This window comes from Nomascus leucogenys, chromosome 18, assembly GCF_006542625.1.
Source record: "Nomascus leucogenys isolate Asia chromosome 18, Asia_NLE_v1, whole genome shotgun sequence".
Lineage (NCBI taxonomy): Eukaryota > Metazoa > Chordata > Mammalia > Primates > Hylobatidae > Nomascus > Nomascus leucogenys.
The window spans coordinates 61,312,065-61,339,772 of NC_044398.1; the positions used below are offsets into that span (position 1 = coordinate 61,312,065).

General features: G+C 41.7%; 1 protein-coding gene across 1 annotated transcript in view; it reads left to right on the forward strand.

The window, feature by feature from the left end:
• ALPK1 (alpha kinase 1) overlaps window positions 1-27,708 on the forward strand; it is a 62,055-nt gene that overhangs the window by 10,780 nt on the left and 23,567 nt on the right. Inside the window, exon 3 of the mRNA XM_030798100.1 lies at window positions 23,037-23,235. Coding sequence (XP_030653960.1) covers window positions 23,037-23,235 — 199 coding nt within the window. The remainder of the gene's footprint in view (window positions 1-23,036; window positions 23,236-27,708) is intronic.

Genomic DNA, 27,708 nt, shown 5'->3' on the forward strand with positions numbered 1-27,708 from the left:
AAGAGAGAGGGCAACCTTTGTCAAAGTCCAGCTTATTGGAATGGTTCTTCCCACGTATTGACCTCCTAATATGTGGCAGTTGCTCAATCTATGTTCTTTCAGCTATGATGACAACCCTTAAAGAGAAGTGCTATAATTCCCTTTTCACAGTTAAGAAAAGTAATGCTCAGAGAAGTAACTTTTGAAAGTCACAATTTGAACTCTCCATCTCTCTATGGACAGCTCTGTTCTTTCCATTCAGGGGCACACAAGGAGGGCCATGGTGGCTTTTTTTTTTTTTTTTTATATAGCGTCTCGCTCTGTTGCCCAGGCTGGAGTGCAGCGGCGTGATCTCGGCTCACTGCAGCCTCCACCTCCCGGATTCAAGCGATTCTCCTGCCTCAGCCTCCTGAGTAGCTAGGACTACAGGCATGCACCACCACTCCCGGCCAATTTTTGTATTTTTAGTAGAGACAGGGTTTCACCATGTTGGCCAGGATAATCTCAATCTCCTGACCTCGTGATCCACCCGCCTCAGCCTACCAAAGTGCTGAGATTACAGGTGTGAGCCACTGTGCCTGGCCTGTGCTGGCTTTTAAGATGTTGAGATACCAGTGGTTGGTCACAGCCATGGCCAGGGGTCTGATTGCTCCTACGCTAGCCCTGACTAATTCAGGAACCTCTGGATCTTGCCATGATCTGAAAATGAAAGTTTGTCTCAGAAAGAACCTTGCTCCAGCCAAATGTCTGGTGTCTCTGAGGCTGCAACAATTGTATTTTGTTTAGGTCTCCTAGATAAGATAGCAGATCAGGAGAATGGAGTATGAGGAAGGGAGCTGAGCTACTTGTCAAAGGCAGAAGAACATGTGGTGACCGGTTGGACAGACGGGGTGAGCACTAAGTATAAGATTTCAGTCTCGCGATGTGCAGGGCAGTGATGCCTTTACCTGAGAGAGCACAGGAGGGGAAGCTGGCGTGTGCTTCTTGGATGTCTTACAGACATCTGAAACTCATGGTCCTTCTCTTCCCTGCTCTCAAATAAGGTCCCCTTTCAGGGTCCAGTAGCATAAGCTGGGAACTTCAAGATCATTCTTGTCACCTTCCTCTCCCTTGCCTGACATATCCACTCCATCGCCAAGCTTAGTAGGTCTTATTTTCTAAATCTCTTCTCAATTCCCCTCCACCCCATCAGTACTCCTGTTTCAGCTGCAGCTATATCTCACCTGGGCTCCTGCCATTGCTTCCTGAATAGCCTCGCACATCTACCCCGCTTCACTCCTCCACATCTCTTCTCCATGCACAGAGGTGTTTGTGCATACTACAACTCTAGTCTGTCACCCTAGTATGCCTAGGAATGCAAAACTCTGAAATGAGGCCCACGGGCCCTGCCAGGCATAGTCCTTCCCTCAGCTGCCCCTGCTGCATCATCTCCATCTCATGGCCTCCTTTCAGTCCACACTCTTACCGGGATTCTTCCATGCACATAGCTGCTCTCCATTCCTGAGACATTCTTCCCTCCCTCCTTTGCCTGATTAATTTCTGTGTATCTTTGCCTTCTCAGCTCACATCTCAGTTCTTCAGGGAAGCCTGCCCTGATCTCTGGGACTAAATCAAAATTCCCCAATATAGGCTTGGCTATAAGGTATCACCTTTTCAAAGTTGCAGTTTACATTTGTTTGTGGGGTTTCTTTTACATTTGTTTACATTTGTTTGTGGGGTTTCTGTCTCTCTCTTCTGCTAGCTACAAGCTCCATGAGGACAGGGCCTTATCTGTGTTCATCATTATATCCCTGACACTTAAAATGCATACCTTCAGTGAACACCCTTGGATGGATGGATTATGGATGGATGGGTGGAGGGATGGATGAATGAAACAGTATTAATGTTATTTGAAAAACATGGTGTTTGATGTGCATGTGTGGTGGCATATATATGAGGCTGCCCCATGTGTGGCCCACAGTCAGACAATTGTCTAGGTACTGGTCAGGAGGATAATGCCCATGTATCTCTCAGGGATGGAAGGCATTTAAGTAAATGCCTTAAATGTTTCCTGATAAAGAAATGAGGTAATCACCTGAAGAAGATAATGCTATTTGTTGTGCATGTTATAAATTGGAGTGGGGAGATCCTGAGTTTGGGGAGCACACTGAACTGCCAAAGAAAGAATGATTACGTGAGGTCCTGCATAAACGTTAGGCTTGAGAGAAGTGGAAAGAGGAAGCATATCTAAGAGACATTACGAAAAACAACCTAAGGTATGTCATGATTCATGGAATGAGCTAGACTGAGGTAGATTATATTATTGTTCCCACATATTCACTGTTGCCATGTGACTTGCATGCCTTCCTCTGAAAGGAATATACCTTCCCATGGAGATATTAGGCTTGGCCCTCACAACCTGTCTTAGTCTATGAAATGTGGCTGGAAGTGACATATGCCAGTCCCAAGCAGAAGATTTATGAGCCGTTGTGTTGTTCAGCAATTGGATGTTTTCCTTTGCCTTGTGAACAAGGAAGGGGCTACTCCCTCAACCTGAGAAGGGCAACAAACATTGAAGAGAGTGTCAGTGTTACAGCCAAACTGCAGGCCATAAAAAATATTGACAACAACTGCCAAAACAATTTTGTCATTAAAGGCAATTAAATTTTAGCATTATCACAGTCTTACCATGTATCATGGGTTGAATTGACCCCTCAAATGATTCATTAAAGTCTTATCCCTCAGTACCTCAGAGGACTTTATTTGAAAATAGGGTCATTGTAGATAGAATTAATTAAGTTAAAATGAGGTCATGCTGGAGTAGGGTGAGCCCTTAAGCCAATGTGACTAATGACCTTGTGAGAATACCTAGAGACATAGGGCAAATGCCGTGTGATGATAGAGGCAGAGATTGGAACCATACAGCTGCAGACCAATAAGCACAAGGGTTGCTGGCAACATCAGAAGCTAAAAGAAAGGCAGGGAACAGATGCTTCTGTTAGAAAGAGCATGGCCCCACTGACATCTTGATTTCAGGCTTCCAGCCTCCAGAAGTGAGGAATGATACATCTATATTGTTTTAAATCACCCAGTTTATGGCCTCCTCAGGAAACTAACATACCAAGTGCATATGTGTAAGACAATGAAGCAAGAAAGCTCTCAAATGACTTCTAGATTCTTAATATGTAAGCCTGTGCCTCTATAGAACAGAAGGCAAAATAAACCCCAGTCCACAGGAAAAAACAGAATTTGTTCAGTGGAATATTTCAACAAAAATGCTTCTAAAAGGAAAAGAATAATAGGCTATAGTATTTACTAAGTTATTTCATTCTTAAACGTAACTAGAGAAAATAGATTGGGAAAAACATATCACTCTTCCCACGTCATTAGTTTGTGGTACATAGTACAGTCAAGAGCCCACTAAATATTTCCATTTGGATGTCCCAGATGTCTCAAGTTCAATAGGTCCAAAACTGAACTCATAATCTCTCAACTTCTTCTCCCTCCACCAACCAAACTTTATCCACCCCCAGTGATCACCATATCGGTAAATGGCACTACAAACCACCCAGTTCCCCAAATCAAGACCTTGGCTTTATCTTCTCCCCAACCCTCATATCTCATTTGTTACCAAATCCTAATAATTTTCCTCTTAGATATCTCTCAAACACATCTTCCTTTCCCTAATCCTACTGTAACTATTCTGGTTCTGAGCATATCATCTCATTCTTAGAATATTATTATTATTAGGTTAGTGAAAATGTAATTGTGGTTTTTGCAATTAAAAGTAATTTCATTTATCTGAGACAATGTATGTCTCTGTTGCTCGGGCTGCAGTGCAGTATAGTCGTACAATTTTGGCTGACTGTAACCTCTGCTTCCCAGGCTCAACCCAACCTCCCACTTCAGCCTCCCAAGTAGCTGGGACTACAGGTGCATGTCACCATGCCTGGCTAATTTTTTATTTTTTTGTAGAGATGGGTTTCCCAGAGCCATGTTTCCCAAGCTGGTCTCAAACTCCTGAGCTCAAGTGATCCACCTGCCTAGGCCTCCCAAAGTGCTGGGATTGCGGGCGTGAACCACTGCACCTGGGCCTCTTTCCTAAATTATATCCAACACCTCTCCCTAACTCTAGTCACATTCCTTGTATCTGAAAGAGCAGGAAGGTCATGCTGCAGACAGATTTAAAAACGAACAAACAAACAAACACTCAGGGCTGAAAGCAAAGAAGGTTTATTCTGCCCTCTTGCTACATGTCCATCTGAGGTCAGTGGGAGGCTCTGCTTTATGTCAGTCTCCTCAGGAGCCCAGATTGATGAAACACCTAACATGTAGAATATGGCTGGTTGCCGCTGCAGGGGGAAGCAGAAATAAGGAATTGCACACTGGTTTTAAATGCAATTAATCCAACAGATGTGGCCATTGGTCAAGAGAAGCCATGTGGTCACATTTTTTTTCAAGAAGCCAGAGAAATACAATCCCACCGTGTGCCCAGAATGAGAAGACCCAGAAATATATTGGCAGATAGGCTGCCATGGCCTGCTAGCTTCTCTCCACAATGCAACTGAAGCATCTTTCCAAAAGAGCAGGCTGGCATTCCTTCATACTTAAATTTGGGGCGGGAGTGGGGGGGAACTGGAAAAAATCTCAACTAATTAAAAGAAAATAACAAAACAAAAACAAGACAACTATGTAGATCTTACAGAAGTACCTAATACTAATCCTCAACAACAAAATCTTCTAAATAAATTCGGGTGAACATTTTCATCAAGGTGGTGAGAATACTAGTTACTTTTGTTCTTTATACTTCTTTGATTCTTTACAATAAACATTGCTTACCATTATAATAAAGGAAGGGAAGAGAGAGAGAGAAAGAAGAGGGATTGTTAAACAGTTGTCCTTAAATCTAGACAAGGTCAAATGTTCAAAAACATAAACTTCTCACCACTTTTCTAAGAGCAAGTACAAATACTGAAGTGCACACCTCTTAACAATGGAGAGGCCAAAGTCATTAATTGACTCAAGTACTGCATCTTTTCACCAAGTAAAGCAAGAATTTAAAATGCAATGTTATTCTTTCCAAACATTTTCTCTTTCCATTTGGTGACCTGCTATAACCTGAGTATCATTATTCTTCTGTTATATTTTTAGATCATTTTAGCCTGGTGTGCATACACACATACATGTGTGAAATATATATATACTGTATATATAATTGGTATTGAGTACAAGTTATTTCTCCATCAAATGATAGAACATCAAAGCTGGAGAGAAATTCGGAGGTCTTCTATTTCAAGCCCATTGTTGGGTAGGTGGGGAAACTGAAATCTAGAGAGAATGAGAAGAGGCTCACCAAGTCACACCGTCAGTTCGTGGAAATGACGGGACCACCACAGCTGGGTTTCCTCCTCCTAAATGTGATGTTTTCTCTCTGAATCTACATGACTGCCTGGCTAGGCAGGCTGTTGTAGGGCTGGGGCAGCCTTGCCCTTGTTGCACTCCTTTTCTCTCTGCTGCCCCGTAACCTGCCCCTCTGCTTCTTTCTGTTAATGTGATTTGACTATTTTATTTGGAGCAGAATTAATTAAAACAGAAATTGTATAATTTTCAATAATCAACATTTAAAATTTGAATTTCTTTTGCTGAACATTATAGGTCTTGTTTTGAAAAGAAGCCAGATAAAAGGTTTAGATGCTTCAAAAAATAAATTTTATTTAATAAGTGAAAATTAGTTGCCAAGAGAATGGAGCTTTGGAGGAAAATATTAGCCCCAAGGCCTGTGTATTTTCAGACTTTAAGGTAGAGGCTGATTAAAATCACCAAGGATTTAAACTCTGCTCTAAAACTCTGCCAAAAACTGCCCTTTTAATATAGTACTTTCAAGTTTCAATGGAAGATAAATTAAAATGGTGGCTTGTCCTTAAAATTCTACCAAGAAACTTTGGTTTCCACAGAATCAGGCATGCAAGTTATCCCTTTGATGAGGCTAAATCTATGGCATGAATTTCATGTCTCCCCATAATGAGGCCTGAAGACTGAGCCAAGTCCTGGAGGAGTTGATTTGACTAAGACAAGTGGGCTGAGCAACCTAGCTCAAAATGCTAGCAGAAAATGAACAGGTTCAAGTGTTGGGCAGACAAAAGAAAGTGATGACCTTCAGAAAATAAATCCTCGGGATGTGTTCATTCTTTCTGGCAGCAAATAAGAAAAACATCATCTCCTAAATCTTATATGTTAGGTAAATGAGGAGCTGAAATAATATTATCTCCATATAACTGACAGTGTTTATATGAGGTTGAACCATATTAAAGTGTCACCTTTGTATGCAACAAACGTCAAACACCGGCAATCTCATATGATTCAATGTGATATATTCTTCACAGCATATAATTTTGATGACAGTCCTGCAAAGTGAAATTTATTATACTCATCTTGCAGATGAGATGATTGGCTCAGAGAGCTTGAGAGACATTTCCAAGCCATGTCACCAAGTATACTTCAGCAGGGATATGCCCTGGATTTCCTTCTCCCACCCTTTCATCATGTGTAATCAATCACCTGCCTGCTTCATAAAACAAGCTTATCTCACTCACAAGGGCAAAACCCAAGCATTTTTAAGCTCAACAAATTCATAGATTTTGAATCAGTACTTTCTTTTATTGGATATATTTGTACAGCACAAAAGAAGTTTGCTATTATGCCATGAATCTATTCATTTGAATCAATTGTCTTTAAAACATTTTTATTGCTCATCTCATCTGTAAAAACTTTTACACAGGCACCACATTATACATTTATTTATTTAATGATATACATGTACTGTGCATTACTATGTATATAGATTTCAGTAGAACAGAAATTTAAGAAGAATGAGACAAAGATTAAATGAATACTTTAAAATAAAGTTTGAAGTGCAATATTGGCATGAGAACCTTTTTGTTCATGTTAAAATTGTAACGTACTATGTTTAGTTTTAAAAATCTTGAATTAGTCCTCTGCTCTGAAGATGTAGCTAGTACAGTTTATTTTAATACTTGATTTTAATGACTGCCGCAGTTGAAAAATTATGTGTCAAAGATGTGTAGATCCAAATAGAAATGGTCAGCTATAATTACAAATTCACATCACTCACATTTCAATCCATCTACCAATTATGAGGTGTCATTTGTTGAAATGCAGCTAGCAAATTTCTGCCTTCCCTAATGTCAATTTCATGTTTCTGCAAGTTAATCAGAGGATTTTTTTTAACAAAGGATGTCAAAAATCCATTCAAACTCTTCATTTGGAACATTTTTTTTAAACGGGTTAAAATTTTCTTAGTTGTCATGTTTCTTTAGGAAAGAAAGAAAGAAAAAAATTCCCATTTGTGTGTTTTAAAATATGTGATATTTTTAGTACCTAAACCACAATGAAGAAAATACTTCCAGCCCTCATTATTTGAAAGATATTTTTCAGAATACCTGTTGCATAGCGTACTGTTGTCAGCCACTTGTCATCACAGAACAGGCTGACAAAAAAGCCTTTCATAAAAGAAAAATGTCTAAGCTCCAAATTTGGCCATTCTCTAAGGAACTTTGCCTGGAGGTTTTCATAGTATTTCCCCCTCTCATTAGGAATTATTCCAAAGTATCTATGATTTGTGATACTAGAAACTGTAAACCTACTTACCAACTATATAAACCGCAACACAGTTTGTACAGTGAAAACACTCCAAAAAGAGAGTTCCGGTCATCAGCTCCTCCAGGATGAAGCACGATTATGTGCCATCTGTGCTGAGTAACCATCCAACATAACAGAGTAAGGCGCTTATGTCAATTCACTTTTTAAAATGTTAGTGAAGCTTAATTTCTTTCTCATTGATAAATTTAAATGGAAACTTTTAGAATTTTCTTTATATTTTGAGATCTCAGAAACTGATTTCACAATCTCACCCTCAATCCACTGTCAAAATAATATGTTATTATTTATTGAGCATCTACTAAATGCTAGGCACCTTACATGTACTCCTCTGTAATCTTTTCAGTAATCTATGTAGAACTGTTATTTTTTCTTTTTTTATTTTGTAGGAAGCAGAGTCTTACTCTGTCACCCAGGCTGGAGTGCAGTGGCATGATCTCGGATCACTGCAACCTCCATCTCCTGGGTTCAAGCAATTCTTGTACCTCAGCCTCCCAAGTAGCTGGAACCACATGCATGTGTCACCACACCCTGATTTTTTTTGTATTTTAACAGAGGTAGGTCATCACCATGTTGCCCAGGCTGGTCTCGAACTCCTGAGCTCGGACAATCCTCCTTTCTTGGCTTCTCAAAGTGCTAGCATTATAGACGTGAGCCACAGTGCCTGGCCCTGTGGCATTGTTATCTTTACTTTATAGCTGAAAATGTTGAAGTCTAAAGGTTAAGTAGCATGCAAAATCACATAGTGCCTCAGCACAGCTGAAACCCCTTTTCTTTGCCTTTTCCCACAGCATCTCCCTCTAGTAACGGATTTCACTAGCTTCTTCGTAAAAGTAGTCCCAATATTGGTTTCTTTTCCACATATGTGTGTAATCTGTCACATTTTGAAAATATTATCAGCTCAATTCTGGAGCTTTTTATGTGTTCTCTATGTGAAGACAACAGGCAAAGTATATTTCTTTCATGGCTGTTGAAAACGTCCTATCACACTAGGCATGAATTATTAGGCTGGTGCAAAGGTAATAGCGGTTTTTGCTATTGCTTTTAAATGGCAAAAACTGCAGTTACTTTTGCACCAACCAATATTTCCATGGGCACTGTATGTGAAATCGAGACCTCTGTGTCTTCTGGAGTCACTGTCAAGTACAACTTTAAAAGAGCTTAGGGGCCAGACCCCTAACCTGTCTCAGTAGCTCTCCTATTATATTGCTTTGATCACAGAACTATGACAGCTTCCCTTCACTCTTTGTCTAAGGCCATACCTTTGCCTAATATGCTTAAAATGCACATAACTTATATCTGTTTATGACTTAAATGACTTATGCTAGAGATTCCAAATACTGGTCAACAGGGTGAATGAATTAGAATTACATGACACATGTATGCATTAGCTGGGGTGGGGTGGGGAGCAGCTTCTTAAAATATATATATTCTTAGGTCTGACTATCTTGAGATTCTGATTTAGTGGATCTTTATTTAGATCCACGAATCTGTATTGATAAAACATTACTGTTGATGAGATCGGGCACAGTCAGATGGTGTATATATAGCTTAATATTGGAGAGTAATAAAGGCTATGATGACAAAGCAGAGTCAAGAGATAGTGAGTGACTATAGATACTCTAATATGATTGTAGAGGAATGGTTAGGGGAGGATTTTTTGAATAGGTGACTGGAGCCCAGATCTGAATGAGGGAGCCATGCAGATATCTGAGGGCAGAGCATTGCAGATGGAAGGAGCAACAAATACAAAGACTTGTTGGAGGATGAACAAAGAGGCTGGAGAATGGTGAGAAGTGATGAAAATAAGAGTAAATAGGTCAATGAAGTATGAAGAGGCAATATCATATAGGATTTTATTGGCCATGACAACAGACTTAAATTTTTTAAATTTTTTTAAGAGACAGCATCTTGCACTGTTGCCCAGGTTGGAGCACATGTGATGGTGTGATCATAGCTCACTGTAACCTCAAATTCCTGTGTTCAAGCGATCCTCCCACCTCAACCTCCAGAATAGCTGGGACTACAGGCAAGCACCACCATGCCTGGCTAATTTTAAAAAAAATATATTTTTGTAAAGACAGGGTCTCCCTATGTTGCCCAGGCTGCTTTCAAGCTCCTGGGCTCAATTAATCCTCCTGCCTCGGCTTCCCAAAGTGCTGGAATTATAGGCCTGAGCCTATATTTATGGCTGGCTTAAATTTTATTTTAAATGTGATGGGAAGCCATGTTAAAGTCAAGAGCAGGGAACTGACATGATTAGGCTTACATTTTAGAGGGGATCACTCTGTTTGCTGTGTAAGGGAGAGGAACACCAGAGACAAGAGCAGGGACCCTATCCAAGCAAGACTTAACAGTGGCGTGGACTAAAGTGGGTGCCCTGGAGGAGATGAAAAATGGTCAGATCTTACACGTATTTTAGAGGTGGAGCCAACATGATTTGCTGATGGATTGGGTGTAGAGGACAAGAGAAAAAAAAGAGTCACAAACGTGGAGTCGAAACTCCAAGGTTTTGTCCCAAGCAAATGAGTGAATGAGGCATCACCACAGAGACAGAGAACACTGAGGAAGAAGCAAGAATGGAGGAAAAATAGAGTTCTGCTTTAAACACGATGAGTTTGAGATCCTGACATCCAACTTGGGCTATGGCGGGCAATTCCATATACAAGTCTGCATTCGAGGAAAGAGAAACAGGTGGTATTTAAACGTGGGATTCATCATCAGAGTTGATATTTGAGACCATGGAACAGGCTGAGTGTCACTGGAGGAGAGAAGCAGTCTCAGAACTGATCGCTAGGGTCTTCCTTGTTCAGAAGCTGGGAAAGAAGCATGATCCAGCAAATCAGAGCAAGGAAGGGAACCAGGAGAATGTGCAATGACAGAAGCCACTTGAAATTTTTTTCTTTTTTAAGGATGGATTGATTTGCTCAGCTAAATCTTCTAGGAGTTTGAATAAGATGAGAATAAATAAATGGTCACTGGATTTGTTAGCAACCTTGAAAAGAATAGGTACAGTGAAGTGTTGGGGATGAAAATTATAGATATACAAAAGGGTGGCAGGTAAAGATGTGAGGACAGTGAGTTTAGACAACTGTTTTGGGATTGGCTAGAAAGGGCAGCAGAGAAATGGGATAGGAGCTGGAGACAGATGTGTGACCAAGAAAGGATTGTTTCTCTCTCTTTTTTTAATTTTACTTTAAGTTCTGGGATACATGTACAGAACGTGCAGTTTTGTTACATAGGTATACATGTGCCATGGTGGTTTGCTGCACCTATCAACCCGTCATTTAGGTTTTAAGCCCTACATGCATCAGGTATTTGTCCTATTGCTCTCCCTCCTTTTGTCCTCCACCCCCCTACAGGCCCCGGTGTGTGATGTTCCCCTCCCTGCGTCTATGTGTTCTCATTGTTCAACTCTCACTTAGGAGTGAGAACGTGCAGTGTTTGGTTTTCTGTTTCTGTGTTAGTTTGCTGAGAATTATGGCTTCTAGCTTCATCCACGTCCCTGCAAAGGACAAAGGACATAGACTTATTCTTTTTTATGGTTGCATAGTATTCCGTGGTGTATATGTACCACATTTTCTTTATCCAGTCTGTCACTGATGGGTATTTGGGTTGGTTCTAAGTCTTTGCTATTGTAAATAGTGCTGCAGTAAACACACGTGTGCATGTGTCTTTATAGTAGAATGATTTATAATCCTTTGGGTATATACCCAGTAATGGGATTGCTGGGTCAAATGATATTTCTGGTTCTGGATGATTGTTCTTAAGGTGGATGCTATTACAACATGTTTGGACGCAGATGAGAATTATCCGGGAGGAAATTAATGATGCAGAAGAGAAGGGAGATATAATGTGAAGAAGGATGAGAATTGAATCTATAAGTAAGGTATTGGTATCACACTTAGCAGAGGAGGGTAGATGAAACACATAGGTTCCAACTCAAGAGGGCTGGCAAATTTAGGTAAAAGAATAAGGACCATCTCTTCTCATTGACTGTCTTTTCTCAGTGAAATAACAATGAAGGTTAACAGCTGAGACTCAGGAGAATTAGAGGAATTTTGGTTGGGAAGAGAGAAGGAGGTAGAAATGTAGTCCCAATTGCCGGGCAGTAATGGGGGCCATCTTCAGGTTACAATCATAAATTTAAAGTATCATGGTTGTGTTTTTTTCCAGCCATTTTCACTTGCTTCGGTAGAAGCTCAGGTTAGGCAGGTAATTCTATAATTTTGGAATTTGGGATGCCTATAAATAACATTGATCTTACCCTCCTGCATTCAGAACCAATTGAAAGATAGATACAAAAGACTAACTTTTATGACTATAAAACAGATAGGAGAATGTGATTTTCAATATTCAGATGTGGGTTGGAAAATTCTTCACTCCAGACTCATCCTGTTGCTGGCAAGACCCTTCCTTCAGGCAGAACAGGCCAGAATGTACCCTCTCCCCTGGCAGGAAGATGTGAAGAGAAGAGAGAGGAAGGTCTAAGCCAGATATGTCACCCCCATCAGGTAATGTGTTTCATCCACAGAAGGGAGGTGAGAGTGAGGGTTGGGGAAACAGCCTGGAAGATCAGCCTCGCTCAGCCAGAGTGCTCAACTCTGGCTGTTCATTGGAATCACCTGGGATTGTTAAAAGAAACCGATGCCCGGGTGTACTCCAGAGATTCTGATTTAACTGGTCTGGGCTGCCATCTGGGCATCTGGACTTTTGAAAGTCCTACCAGGTGACTCTAATGTGAGGCCAAGGTTTTTCTCTAACAATAAGCATGGTTGGCATTTTCCAGAAAAATATAACAGAGGCAGAAAAAGGGAGAGGAGACAAGAATGCTTTTTAAAAGTTATTACATTTATGCACTATGGAATTTAAAGACGCAAGTGAGGACATGAGATGACTGATGGGATAGTACAAAATAGTAGGGTCAGTGAATTGTATGGGTGTCCCAGAAAGGTTGCAGAATTGTTGGATTTGTGCTATAGAAGGAAGCTGAAAGAACAAGAGATAAAGACCAGAGAATGCAATGCTTAAATTGAGATTCTTAAATGCTACCAAAATGGTACATTCTAAGGTATGACCAACCATAAGAGTAGGTGACTAAGTTGGGGTGTAGAAGAAGATAGTTGGAGAGAAGAAGGTCATGGGCAAGAGACACCAGTGTGCTGGAGGAATCATCAGTGTGGATGCTGAAATCACAAAGAATGATGACTGGACTCATGCTAGCCATAGCAACTGGGGCACCAGAAGAGAGGTAAGGTGTGCAGGTCCCTAGCTCCCAGGCCCATGAGATTCACAGGGATCCTGGTGAAATGGTTGCCTATTTTAATACTGCTTTCTTTTCCCTTTAACAGATGGCCAACTCCATATACAGTAGAATTGAGAAAGGGCGAGATGATCCAAAATATTATCTTTAGATATTAAGATAGAGAAAAAGCTTACAACTATTTTTCAGAAGGGTTTGAATCTGAATTTTCTATTGGTAAAAATGAAAGAAAGGCCAATGAAATGTTTACAGGCCCTGGGCATAAACTTTAAGAAAGGTCAGCTTTTTCTTCTCACCTCCTTGTCACATTTAGTGGGTGGACAAATATGGAGCATGCTATGTTTGGTCTTCCATTGACTTGAGTCCACCAGTTTGATCTGTACCACTTTCACTCTGCTTTTACTATTGATGGATAACTATGCAGGCATCAGTCACTTTTCATGTGTTTATTCTGCTAATTCCTCATCTCAGGACTTCCCCACCTCCCTTCCATATTTCCCTTCCTTTTACCAATCTCCCAATTTGTTATGCAGCAATAATTTCCCTTTACACTGCTCCTGCCAATTGCAGTGCCAGATGGCTTCAGTTCTGAGCCCCCTCACCCAGCCCCCACCTTGAGAACAGCTGCCATTGTCATTGCTGTGAACACATCACAGCTTTGAACCCATAGCTGGGACCTAAACTTGATGCTCAGCATCTGGAGGGGCTGGCGCTAATGCAAGGAACCATGAAAACAGCACACAGTTTTCCTTGCTGCTGTTTAGCAAGAGCCCTTAGAAAAGGCTCTTTAGCATTTTTTCAATCATCTGTGTATCGAAATCTCATTGTGGAGTTTAATTCCTTTACCACCTGACTCAGCTTCCTAGCCATGAAGTTCCCTTTATGCCTTAAACACAATTAGAACCCCGTTATTTCCCATCCTGAAAACAGATATGAAAAAACAACTGTGTGTGTGTCTATGCGTGTGTCTGTGTACATGTGTTTGTGAGCCTCTCTCTTCAGAAATCCAGCACATTCTCTCATCCACATCCACATATTTTTATGTAAACATGATCACATAACAGGAAAAATACAATTTGGTTGCTATTTGGACAATCTTCCCCTGAGTCAGCCTCCGAGGAAAAATAAAGGATTAGAATCCCTGTACATTTTTGATCTTGAGCTATACTATGTTCATCCCAACACTAAAACTCTGTTACCGTGACACTACCTAAAAAGATCATATTTTTGAGTCCTCTGTGATGGCAGGTCAGTCGTGGGCCTCAAAACCCAAACAAAAAGAATCCTGAATCAAATTCCATGTAGACCAATATGCATTTCAAAGGCATTGCCCATGTAGTCAGTGGGTTAGGGTTTTTGTGTTGTTTTCTTTTTCTTTCTTTTTTAAGGGGTGGGGGAGGGAGAGGGGCTCTCTTTCATGTTAATCTAATTGTGCATAACCCAGGCACATTTTACCATGTAGGGAAACTCTTTAGCGTCCCTTCCCTACCACACACTTTGGCCCTCTTTCATTTTTCTCCTTCTGATGTCAGAGTGCCCCCCGCCCCCTCCCCGGCATACATTTTGGGAAGATTCCCAGGATGATGATGTATTCTGCTTTGCTGCTGAGGAATTTACTATCCCCTTACTTGGCAGCAAATGAAAGTGGGTATTAATTTCTCAGAGTGCTGGTAGAAACACAGAGGGGCTGCAAGAATGATACCCACCTAAATCTGTATGTAGTTCACAGCATGCTGCCGTTTCAAAAGGGAAAGAGAAAAGAAAATGAAAAGAAAGAAAAGATTCTCCTGAGTTGACTTCTCTGCATTTTGCATCGTTAGGTCTTGGAGAGAGATGCGAGAGGTTTGGGCCCTGAACGGAGTTAAATTATGCAGCTGCGGGGATGCCAGGTCCTCCAGAATAGGATGCTTCGTTTAGATTTTCCACAATGCTATTGAAGTGCTTATTTTCCTCCTGAAGAGACACAAACAGATGCAAACTTCTGTAAACACTTTAGAAATGAATTCAGTGAGTTTGGCCTCTCAGCAGTGCTCAATAGCTGACAGAAAAATGTCTAATTAGTGCAAGTGGAAATAATAGGGCCACTTGGATTCCTTCCATCCTCCTCCAAGTCTACTTTTCCAAGGAACTCAAAGGCCCTTTTGTCTGGCAGGTCACCCTCTCTCAGGCTTTTGTGCTCCAATCTATTAAGAGTAGAAGGGGGAAAAATAGATTAGGCAATGTTCTCTGCTCAAATATATGGCGTGTTCTTGCGGGATGCAGAATGGGGTGTTTGCAGCATCAGTTTACAGGTGCTTGGGGAGGGATTCCTCCATTGGCGACAGCCAAAAGCAATTCGCACGTGTGTGCTGAGAAGGCCCCCTTTCAAGACCCAGCTTTCCCTCACCAAGTGCCACAGAGCCCGCTCATTTTCCTTTTCCTTTCTCAGTTTCCAGTAACATCAATCCTCAGAGTTGGTGAAGAGAAAAAAGAGATTGAAAAAAATTAGAGGCTTAGCCATTCTCTGAGATAAACCTTGTAGGTGTTACATGCATGACCCATTATTTCTGTTTTGCTCTATTGAAACTTCCACTGAAACTCACTTTGGGAGTCTGTCTGTGCCTGTTTATACCTCGTCATACAAGTGAGTGGAAATGAGTGGCTGACTTCTTTCCATTTTTTTCATAGTGTTCCATGTCATTTATTAAGCACCCACAATCTACCAAGCTCTGTGCTGAGCATTTGACTCATACTTCCTCTAATCCTGAAACAGCACCACAAATGAATATTATCCACATTTCACAGATGAGGTCATTGAGAATAGAGCAGTTAAGTAACTTGCCATGGCAAATAAGTGCTAGAGCTAGGAAACAAACTGAGATACCCATGGTTTCATCTCAGACATTATATCGCTTTAATCTGTAAACATTTGACTTGGATCAATTTTTATATCTTCCATGTCTCTACTGCATATACCTAATTTTTACTCTACCTTCTTGAACTGTAATCTGGGGGTCACTTTCTATTGATTTCTTTTTCTGTGCAATCTGGGCTCCTTTCATACCTGGCAATTTTTGACTGAATGCCAGATTGTAAACTTTACCTTCTTGGATTGTGAACATTTTTGTGTGCCTATAAATATTCTTGAGCCTTGTTCTCAGACTCAGTCAAGTTAGGAAATAATTTGATCCTTTTGAAGCTTGCTTCTAAGCTATCAGAGTTGGCCAAGAACAGTCATAGTCAAAGGCTAATTTAGTCTCCCTACCGAAGCAGTACCTTTCTGAATACTCTTCCCCATGCCCTGTAAATGACAAGACTCTTCTACACTGGGTGACAGAAACACAAGCTGCTTGAGGCCTAAGAATTGCTTCCTATGTTCATTTCAGGTGGCTTTTTCCCTAGCTTTGGGTGGTTTCTTTCTGTGCAGAAGCTGATCAGTATTCTGCTGAAGACTCAAAGGCAACCCTCTGCAGATCTCTGAACTTGCTTTGTGCAGCTATTTTCTTCTGGTACTCTGCCCTGTGAACTCACTACCTGGGCCTCTCCAGACTCCAAGAAGCTCTGTCTCATAACTCAGGGAGACCATTTCATAAAGGATGCCACTGGACTTACAAAGTGTCCTTGTAGCTCACTGTGAGGAGTGCCCAACTGTAGTGATCCCCAGCTATCACAAAATCGTCATTTGCTCTCATAATACCAACTTTTGCTAGAGAATATCAAAGCACGAAAATTAAAAGCCACCTCCCAGGAAGTCTTCTTTCCTTTCTCTCATTTTTAAATATATAACAAGATTACTTTTTTTATTTGGAATTTGTTTTTATTTGTCCTTGTTTTCCTTTTCATAGAATTTTCTCATTATAATGAAGGAAGCCGGGCCCCTAAAACCACTGTTTGGACTCCACAGTGAGTTCAGCCCCAGCTTTAAACACCCAACTTTTTTTGTTTGTTTGTTTTTTGAGATGGAATCTTGCTTTGTCACCCAGGCTGGAGTGCAATAGTGCAATCTCGGCTCACTGCAACCCCCGCCTCCCAGATTCAAGCGATTCTCCTGCCTCAGCCTCCCAAGTAGCTGAGATTACAGGCGCGCCCCACCACACCTGGCTAATTTTTTGTATTTTTAGTAGAGACAGGGTTTCACTATGTTGGCCAGGCTGGTCTTGAACTCCTGGCCTCATGATCCACCCACCTTGGCCTCCTAATGTGCTGGGATGACAGGCATGAGCCACAACACTCTGCCAAGACCCAATTTCTTATTCCCAGATTAGGCACTGCTCCACAGAACCTTGCTGAGGCCACAGGGGAAAAGCAGAAGATGAACTGATGCTCAAGAGACTTGTGTTCCTAAGTATTGGCAAAGATGTGGAGAAAATGGAACCTGTGCACTTTTGGTGGGCTCGTAAAATGGTGTGAACTCTGTGGAAAACAGTATGGATGTTCCTCAAAAAATTAAACTTAAAACTCTCATGTGATCAAACAATCCCATTTCTAAGTATATATCCCAAAGAAGTAAAGCAGGGTGTTGAAGAGATATTTGCACACCTATGTCCATGGCAGCACTATTCACAATAAAAAGAGGTGAAGCCACCCAGATGTTCATTGATGGACGGATGAATGAATAAACAAAATGTGGTATATATATACAATGGAATATTATTCAACCTTAAAAGGGAAGGAAATCCTCCCACATGCCACAATATGGATGCACCTTGAATATATCATGTTAAATGAAGTAAAAAGACTAATGCTGTATGATTCCACTAATACGAGGTATCTAAAGTGGTCAGCTTCATAGAAGCAGAAAGTAATGTTGGAGCTCAGAAAAGGATACCCCAAAGTAAGGCATTTTGGCATGCTAAGTACTTTAAAGTAAAGGAGATTGGAAGACCCCAGAAGCAGCCTCAGAAGCAAGTTCTCTCTGACCTTCTCCTGCTTTCCTGTCTCTCACCCCTCTTTCACCACTAAACCAAGTCATAGAAACCACAGAATTCCTCTTCCTCAAGGCAAGTCATAGCAGTTAGAACCCCTCTCCACCAAAGCAAGCCGTAAAACCTAGAAATATTACTCTAACCTTTCCCTGCCTTTCTGTGTAAAGGCTGGCCATAAAAAAATTCTCTGTCCTATCTTGTCTGATAGATTATAAGACCTGTACCTGGAAGGAAGGATACTACACAGACAGGCTGAGAAAAATCTCACCAGATAGGTCTTGCTGAGTCCCATCACACCTAGTCTATTATCATTAGTCATACTCCTTCTGTCCAATCACATTTCTACATGGCTGTCTATTCTTTGTCAAATTTAAGCCTTAAAAATGGGAAGTTTTTCTGGGTCTTTGGGTCTTCATTTCTAAAGGCTCCCATGTAATGTCAAACTTTGATTAAATAAATTTATTATGTTTTTTCTCTTGCTAACCTGTCTTGTGTTATAGGAGTGTAAACTGTGACCCTTATGATGGAAGAGGAAAGGTGTCACACCCCTTCACCCCTACAGTAGAATGGTGGTTGCCAGGAACTGGGGAGAGTGGAAAAAGGGGAGTTGTTTTTTAATGGGTATAAAGTTTTGGGTTTGCAAAGTGAAAAAGGTCTGAAGATCTGTTTTACAACAACATGAACATACTTAACACTGCCAAAATGTATACTTAAAAAGGTCAAGATGGCAAATTTTATGTTATGCATTTTTTACCACTATGAAAGAGAGAAACCAGGAACAGTGGCTCATGCCTGTAATGCCAGCTACTCAGAAACTGAGGTGGGAGGATCACTTGGGCCCAGGAGGTTGAGGCTGCAGTGAGCTATATGATCAGCCACTGCACTCCAGCCTGGGTGACAGACTGAGACCCTGTCTCTAAAAATTAATTAAAAATAAGTAAATAAAAATAAAAGAGAGAGAGACTTGAATTTTTGCCTAGCTCTGACTCTTTTGATTTTGTAACTTTGGAAAGTCACTTAATCTCACAGCTTCAGCTTCCTTTTCTTGTTTAGATTTTAGAGTTACTATAAAATTTAAATGTCATAGTGTGTGTGAACATTTTTCATAGACTAGATGGTCCTATACCAGTGGAAACCATTATTCTCCGTGAGGAAAGAGTGGGGAATCACCTCTGGAGAATAGCCTGCCTCTGAACATTGCCACCCGAGTAGTTACTGCAGCTTCCCTAAAACTAAAGTGAGACACCAATAAGAATGGAGAGCAGTGCTGGGCACGGTGGCTCACGCCTGTAATCCCAGCACTTTGGGAGGCTCAGGTGGGCAAATTACAAGGTCAGGAGTTTGAGACTAGCCTGGCCAACATAGTGAAACCCTGTCTCTACTAAAAAATACAAAAATTAGCCGGGCGTGGTGGCATGCACCTGTAGTCCCTGCTACTCAGGAGGCTGAGGCAGGAGAATTGCTTGAATCTGAGAGGCAGAGGTCGCAGTGAGCAGTGATCGCACCACTGCACTCCAGCTTGGGTGACAGAGCAAGGCTTCATCTCAGAAAAAAAAAAAATGGAGAGCAGAACCAGAAATCAAGCACGCACTGAAGTGTAACATCAAAAAGAGGGCATTCACGGGCTATCTGAGTACCCCCCAAGGTCCATAGCCATGAGCAGGGTGGCAGGAATAGTGTTGTTCTTTCTAAGCAAGAGTAGAAGGAAGGCTGTCAGTGGCAGAAGCTTCAAGTACTGAAGATAGTAGTTGAAGATACAAAACGAAGGACTATATCTACGTGTCCTTAGCACAGGAAGGACCCTTGCTGAGATACTGGCCTTATTAGACACAGCTGGCCACATATAAAACCATCAGTTTGCTTTTCCATCTTTGATTTACATTTTATGAATGCCAATGACTGACTTTTTTTTTTTTTTGATACCGAGTCTTGCTCTGTTGCCCAGGCTAGAGTGCAGTGGCACAATCTTGGCTCACTACAATCTCTGCCTCCTCCTGGGTTTAAGTGATTCTCCTGCTTCAGCCTCCCGAGTAGCTGGAACTACAGGCATGCGCCACCACACCTGGCTAATTTTGGTATTTTTAGTAGAGATGGGGTTTCACCATGTTGGCCAGGCTGGTCTTGAACTTCTGACCTCAAGTGATCCACCCACCTCAGCCTCCCAAAGTGCTGGGATTACAGGCTTCAGCCACTGCGCCCAGCCAACAGACTTTCTCATTTTGAAACTTGTATTTTTCAGATTGATGGTTTATTTGACAAACTCAGTCAAAGTTTTGAGCATGGCAATTTTAGTTAGGCTTTTTCTGGTTGAAAGGAACAGAAGCTCAATCAAGTAAACACATAAAAAGGGGTGTGCATTATTTTGAAAATACATGTGGCATACTAAATGAGACATGTCATTCCTAGAATGGCACTCATGAAAACATGGACTTGCCTTCAGAGCCATTCTTGGATCTTCCCTTGTGTTGCCCGTAAGCATGTCTTGGCTATACTCTACTTTCTTTCTATCCTTCAACAACAGGCAAATTCTTTCCATATTTTTTAGTTCAGATTGATATGCTGGTTTTTTAAAGCCAGGCCACAGAATCATGAGGGGTCAGGTTATCAGGTAGCTACTCTCAATCAGGTGGCCTTGATCTGGTGGTGGGGTGGAGAAAAAAGGGTGTCAAGGCCAAGTAGCAAAATACATGGCTACCTCAAAGACAGGGGCTGTGGGCACAGCAGTTTCCCTAGAAAGGGTTATGGTGTGCCTTAGAAAGGCAATTATTCATGTCAGGGTCTTTGGGAGGATACGATCAATAGTACCTCTCTTCCTCTCCTGGATTCTGAGCAAATGGAGGAATAAAACAAAAGAGGCAAACAAGAGATGAAATATTCCCCTTAATTCTAATAAAGAGTAAGTTAGAAGATAGAGCTTTGTATTAGACACAGGGAATCTGCTAGTGGAACCCCAAAATTATATAGACTTCTCCATTTAGTCACAGGAATTACAGGGTCAAGCAGAATACTCCGTGTAGGGCGGCTTGCTAGACAAGACTTATGATATAGAAAAGTAACGACAAATTGCTGTTTCCTTTAGACAGCTTGTTCCCAAGAGAAAAAAGGGAGAGATAAGTCATACATGCCCACTTTATTCTTCTAAAATTTACCAGTCAGATTAGTCACTCCACCCCTCATGAAGCAGAGTGGGGAAAGTGATAGAAAGAGGCCGAGGATACTATGGTCATTGAGCTTCCGTCACATGGAAGGAAACATCGAGAGGAAAGAAGACATATTCTCCCCAACAGTTGGCAACTCTATCACAATGAGAGCAATGATCGACTCAGACCAAAAAGATAAACAGAGTAAAAAATTTTATACTTAATAAACACACTGGTAGTTTAAAAATCTTAACATGTTAAGTAAGCATCAGTTTTAAAAAAGAAAGATTATTGTGCTGGTATTTGGCAGGCATTACCTGATTAATGAAAGCCTGTAAATACAAATATTCTGTAACCAATTATGCATATGGTATTTATTAACATAATAGTAAATATCAGATAATTGACTCAAAGGGGACCCTCTGCAGATCTCCGAACTTGCTTTGTGCAACTCTCTTCTTCTGGTACTCTGCCCCGTTAACTCCCTACCTGGGCCTCTCCAGACTCCCAGCAGCTCCATCCAGCTTCCTAACATAGAGTCAGGACAACAAGGGCGCCTGTAGGATCTGGATTTGGACCTCCTGTGTTCAAACCCCAGCTCTTAGTCACAGGTCATGTGACCTTGGCATATCACTTCACCTCTTTGCATCTCAGGTTTCCCATCTTACAGATGAGAATAATAATAGAACCTGCCTCTTAGGATTGCTAGGAGGATTTATTGAATTAGTGCATATAAATCACCTAGCACTGTGCCTGGCACCTGGTTTTGCCCAGTAAGTGTTAGTACTTAGCATTATGTGGTGATGAAAGCAGTACTTTGTGTAGCAACATTGTGGTAGGAAAATGGGCAATGCTTACAATGCTTTCTAGGCTTCATGCGTGAATAAACATGCCCAGAAAGCACTCAGCGTGATTTAGTCTAGCATATGAAGATAATAGTATTTGGGTGATAAACTCATTTATGCTACTAGCTATGTAACCACTAAATCAAAGGTCTTTAGTATAACACCCTAGCAGAGCAAAAGATGATGATGTTTTTTCATAAAAGCTTGATTATTTATTTCTACTTCTGGCTCTTTATGTTACACTTTCATTTCATGCCGGTTTTCTTCTTTTTCTTATTTTATTCATTAACTAAACATGATGATATAAGTCAAATATGGACTGTTATCTACAATTCCGTATTTCTTCCTAATTAAAATGTAGGCAATAAATGAAGCAGAGTGTCATGAACTAATGTGGAAGTTCTCCCAGATGATGATGATTGAAAGAAGAAAACAGCAGAAGAATATGTTTAGTGTGACGTCATTTATGTATGAGAGAGAGAGAAAGAGATAGGAAGGGTAGGAGAAGGCAAAGCAAGACAACGATCAATTAATGTCTAAATATAAATAAAAGGATAGACGTTCTGGAAGGAACGTCTCTCCCAAACCATTGTCAAGGAGAATTGGAGCAGGAGGAGAAGAAATAAGATAAGGGGTGGGGAAACTATGGGGTGCTTTTACTTTTTACCCTATATAGTTTTGTCGTTGTTGTTGTTGTTGTTGAGACGGAGTCTCGCTCTGTCGCCCAGGCTAGAGTACAGTGGCTGGATCTCGGCTCACTGCAACCTCCGCCTCCTGGCTTCAAGTGATTCTCCCGCCTCAGCCTCCCGAGTAGCTGGGACTACAGGCGCATGCCACTACACCCAGCTAATTGGCCAGGCTGGTCTCGAAATCCAGGCCTTAAGAGATCCACCCGCCTCGGCCTCGCAAAGTGCTGAGATTAGAGGCGTGAGCCACCACGCCCGGCCCTACTTTTTACCCTATGCACTTTAGTATTGTTTGAGTTTTTAACAACAGGAAGTATGCATTTATCGCTTCCATAATTTTATAAATGTAATGGGGGAAATTGAATGAAGGAAATACTATTTTATTGCACAATTGAACTGGACTTTTCTATTTTCTTTCTTTTGGTTCAGCTGCCTAACAAGGTATTTTTCTCTTCCTAGCTGTGGGTTTTGTTGTATTAATGAAAATGCCTCCCACGCTAAGCCTGGCCCTCAGCCTGCCAGCGTTTCCGCCTGGCTCACGATGTTCCACGCTGTTCCTCCAGGCGTGCCTGAGGGCCTCCATCCTCGCTCGGGACTGTGCGGCTGCGGCAGCTATTGTGTTCTTGGTGGACCGGTTCCTGTATGGGCTCGACGTCTCTGGAAAACTTCTGCAGGTCGCCAAAGGTCTCCACAAGTTGCAGCCAGCCACGCCAATTGCCCCGCAGGTGGTTATTCGCCAAGCCCGAATCTCCGTGAACTCAGGTATGCTCCCTCCTGCCGGCCGCCCCCGCGTTCTCAGTGTCTTCTGGTCTGCATCTCCCCTTCCCTCCCGAGCTACTTGACCTCTGTGGGACACCCGGAGCACCCGGGCCCTGTGTGCCATCTTTCGGAGCCCGGGGCTCCCCTCCCCCGCCCCTGTGCCCTTCCACCCGCCTCTTTGCCAGCACAAAGGCCCTGGCATAAAGGGTTTCAGAGCCAAAAGCAGTAGAGAAAATTGTGAAAGGGTGTGGAAAATACTAATTGGAGCTTTTGTCTTCTAACAAATCTGTCCTGCTGCTTTCAAACAGGGGTATCTGAATTGCTATACTTCTGACCAAGAGTCTTTAAAAAGCAGATTAGAATTCTACTATTTTCTCTTCGCTCTCCTGTCTCCTTTCTGTAGGGCCACTTGACTAAGCTGACAATAGAGCTGACAAACCCACTGAAGTAATTTGAGGGTTTTTTTTTCATCATTCAGAACACCGGTACAGTACCTGATTAGGTCTTAAAGTATCTTTTTTTTTTCCTGTCACTTTGAATGAAATGAAAAAGGAGGCTGACATTCTAACTTAAGATGTGGTGTGGAAGAGGGCTAGAGGGGAGGGGAGGGGGGCCTGCTATGCATTACTGCAAAGTCCACTTCCATAGAATTCTTGAATTATTTAAATTGCTGATAGCCATTAGATTTAGAAACGTGTAGCCTGTTATTCCCGTTTCCAAGACTGAAAAAGTAAAGGATGAAAAGAGAAGGCAAGTTACCCCTCCCAGAAATGGGACTGGTTCATTTTCTGACTGGTTTTAGCTATTGCTATTATTTTAATAACTCTGGTCTTTAAGAGGTTAAAATCTCTTTACTTCATTTCCTTTGAAAAGGAACTGTACTAACTATGCTAAATAGGACAATTGCTGAATGCAGAGAGGGACAGAGACAAAAGGACATGGGAGAAATGGGCTAGTGGAGGTTACCTTTTCAAAAGCCCAAGTTCATTTACGCTCAAGTTCTTGCAACTGTGCATAAATTGTGCATGTCTTGTTATTTACTTATCTCAGGGACAGAGCTGAACTTAGGAAAAATTTCTGCTTTCAAATGTTCCTGATGTAATTTATAATGTGTGGGATATGAAAGAAATTAACAACTGTTGTTCCTTCTGATGGAGTCAGATGGCAATGACGTATGAGCAGGGCATTCTCCGAAGGGAACAGAGTGGTGAAGGCTGGAGGGTACAGACAGGGTTCTAATATTGGTTCTCATCAAGAAGAGCTTGGAACAGAGTTAATGTAGCATATTTTGTGCCATACAGCATTGCTGTAGTGTGACATGGAAATTGAGGTCAAATGGTAAACAGGGACGTTGATAGCTTTGCTTTTACATGACCAAACTGGTCTTTCAGGTTTCCATTTTTGTTTTTGTTTTGTTTTTGAGACAGTCTCGCTCTGTTGCCCAAACTGGAGTGCAGTGGCCTGATCACAACCCACTGCAGCCTCGACTTCCGGGGCTCAGGTAATGTTCCCCACTCAGCCTCCTAAGTAGCTAAGACTGTAGGCATGCGCCACCACACCCAGCTATTTTTTGTATTTTTTGTAAAGACTGAGTTTTGCCATGTTACCCAGGCTGGTGTCAAACTCCTGACCTCAGGTGATCCACCCACCTCGGCCTCCCAAAATGCTGAGATTACAGGTGTAAGCTGCCATGGCTGACCGGTTTCCTTTTTTTAAATTGGTTTGGGAGGCTTTTTAAAATTATTTCTCTCAAGATTCTAACCAGGTGGTATAGCAGTTTTCTCCTGATAACGAGAAAGCTTTGGGATGATCATGATGAATAGGATGCTCCTCTGCTCACATTATCCTGTGTCTAACATAAAGGTCCTGGATCTTTTTCCCCAATGGTTGGGATTGTCTTTTCCTCAGAGACACTATTAGAAGTGCCACAGAAAGACAAATATAGCCTCAGAGTTAAGTCTTCTTGTGTAAACGTCTACTTCAAAACATCTGGAGCCTCCACCTACACTGGGTGTCTCAGAGAAAGAGAAGGACTGGGACTCAGAGCAGGGATGGCTTAGGGGTAACAGAAGAAGATTTGCTGAAAGGAGGCTCTCAGGCCCAGCACTTAGGAATTGTGGGGTGGAGAAGTGAAAGAGATTATATAATATTGTAAGAGGTAAGGAAGAAAAACAAAGATAATATGAGAGGACAGCAGTCTTGCTATTATCCTTCTGATCCAGCGCTTCCTGGTATCCGCCACAGGATTCCATCCAGCCAAACACTCAGTGTAGCGGGATGTCAGAAGCAAGAGAAGACCCACAAGGCCAGGCACTACGGCTCATGCCTGTAATCCCAGCACTTTGGGAGGCCGAAGCAGGCGGATCACCTGAGGTCAGGGGTTCAAGACCAGCCTGGCCAACATGATGAAACCCCGTCTCTACTAAAAACTACAAAAATTAGCCAGGTGTGGTGGCAGACGCCTGTAATCCCAGCTACTTAGGAGGCTGAGGCAGGAGAATCACTTGAACTCTGGAGGTGGAAGTTGCAGTGAGGTGAGATCACGCCATTGTACTCCAGCCTGGGGCACAAGATCGAGACTTCGTCTCAAAAAAAAAAAAAAAAAAAAAAAGAAGACTCACAAGGCCTGCTCACCTCACTCTTGCCTGAAATTAGGAGACAAACTCTTTCAAACCACAGTTACAGATAAAGGCTCAGATTTCCAATTCCATCAACATGGAGAACTGAGCAAGTGCAGAATCTTCTCCCATTACAAATACGTAAATATGGTGAATTAAAGATTTGTAGGTACCTGAAACATAAAAGGTATTTAAAATCACAGCAGTAGACTACTGCTTACGACACGTAGCCAGAGGAACTTACACTTGAGCAAAGTCCTCAAGGGAAGGGGCTGTCATTTTAATCCCTGGGCAGAGATGAGAGACAGTTGCCTTGTGCCCATGTGAGAAGTAAAATATTTGCATCAAGCTGGAATTCTTAAAGGTTTACACAGGCTGTAAAAGGAGACTGAACAATCCCACCAGCCTGCCCAGAGAAGTTACAAGGACGCTTGCTCTCTGCCCAAGCTCTGGGATGGAGGGGAAAAAAAACTCCCATCTAAAATACAAGTCTCAACTCTGTGCTGAATTTGAGTGTGGAGTCTGAATTTACTCTGCCCACAAAGCAGGAAACCTGCCATCAAATAATTAACAAAAAAAATTGTTCAAGACCGAAATTTCTGGGCCGCAGGAGATCAAATGCAAAACTATACTCTAGAGAAGTATCCACACCCCAGGGCCATGGGAATCTCACAGGAAAATATTCTTGGCTAAAGATGACCTTACATTAAAATTCATAAGCAACAGGCTGGGCAGTGGCTCACGCCTGTAATCCCAGCATTTTGGGAGGCCAAGGCGGGTGGATACCTGAAGTCAGGAGTTTGAGACCAGCCTGGCTAACATGGCGAAACCCCATCTCTATTAAAAATACAAAAAATTAGCCTGGTGTGGTGGCAGGCGCATGAAATCCCAGCTACTTGGGAGGCTGAGGCAGGAGAACTGCTTGAACCCAGAAGGCAGAGGTTGCAGTGAGCCGAGATCATGCCATTGCACTTCAGCCTGGGTGACAGAGTGAGACTCTGTCTCAAAAAAAAAGAAAGAAAGAAAGAAAACAAAAAAGAAAAAAAGAGAAAGTAATAGTAATTGATGGGGAATTCCCCACAGAACAGGCAGCGCATACAAGTTTGTTTTCATATAGACAGGATACAAGAATTCAACTACAAAACCATGGCTGAAGAGCACAGAACACCCTGCCGGTTGGTGAGATAAGTTTTGGCCTTTCACCTGCTAATAAGGGTGCCCAACTGGCAACCAGACTGCTTCAATGGGGTGAATGAGATAAAATAAATCCTTAGAAAAATGAAGTAAAAAACAAAGATACAAAAATGCAAGCTTAATGTATTTATTATCATCAGCTTCAAGAGTTATACAATTATTTTGGCAAATCATAATAAAAATTTCTAAATGCTCACTCTCAGTGTTTCACTTAATCTCCTCGATTCAGGCCAGCAACAAAACGACACAAATAGTAGTGCTCCAGAGTAGTGCTCCCCAAACTTCAATGTGCTCTGAATCCCCTGAAGATCTTATTAAAATGCAGATTCCTATTCAGTAGATCTGTGGTACGGCCTGAGATGCTGCTGTTCTGTGAAACTTGCTTGACTAGCAAGGGATCATCTAAAGATTCTAAACATGTGCCTGGCTGCCCACCTGGGACAAATGACCATTAACAACCTTAAAATCAAGGTACATTTTCTACAGCCAGTTTCTCAGATGTTCCAGCCCCATAACTGACCTACCAGAAATGTACTCCTGCAATACCATTAACAGTGGGGGAGAAAATTATGAAACTGGAAACTGTATATAAAGAAAATGTTGAAAATGAAGCACAGAGAGCTAAGCAGATGAAAATAGAGAAGTTTAAAAAACTCAAAGAGAT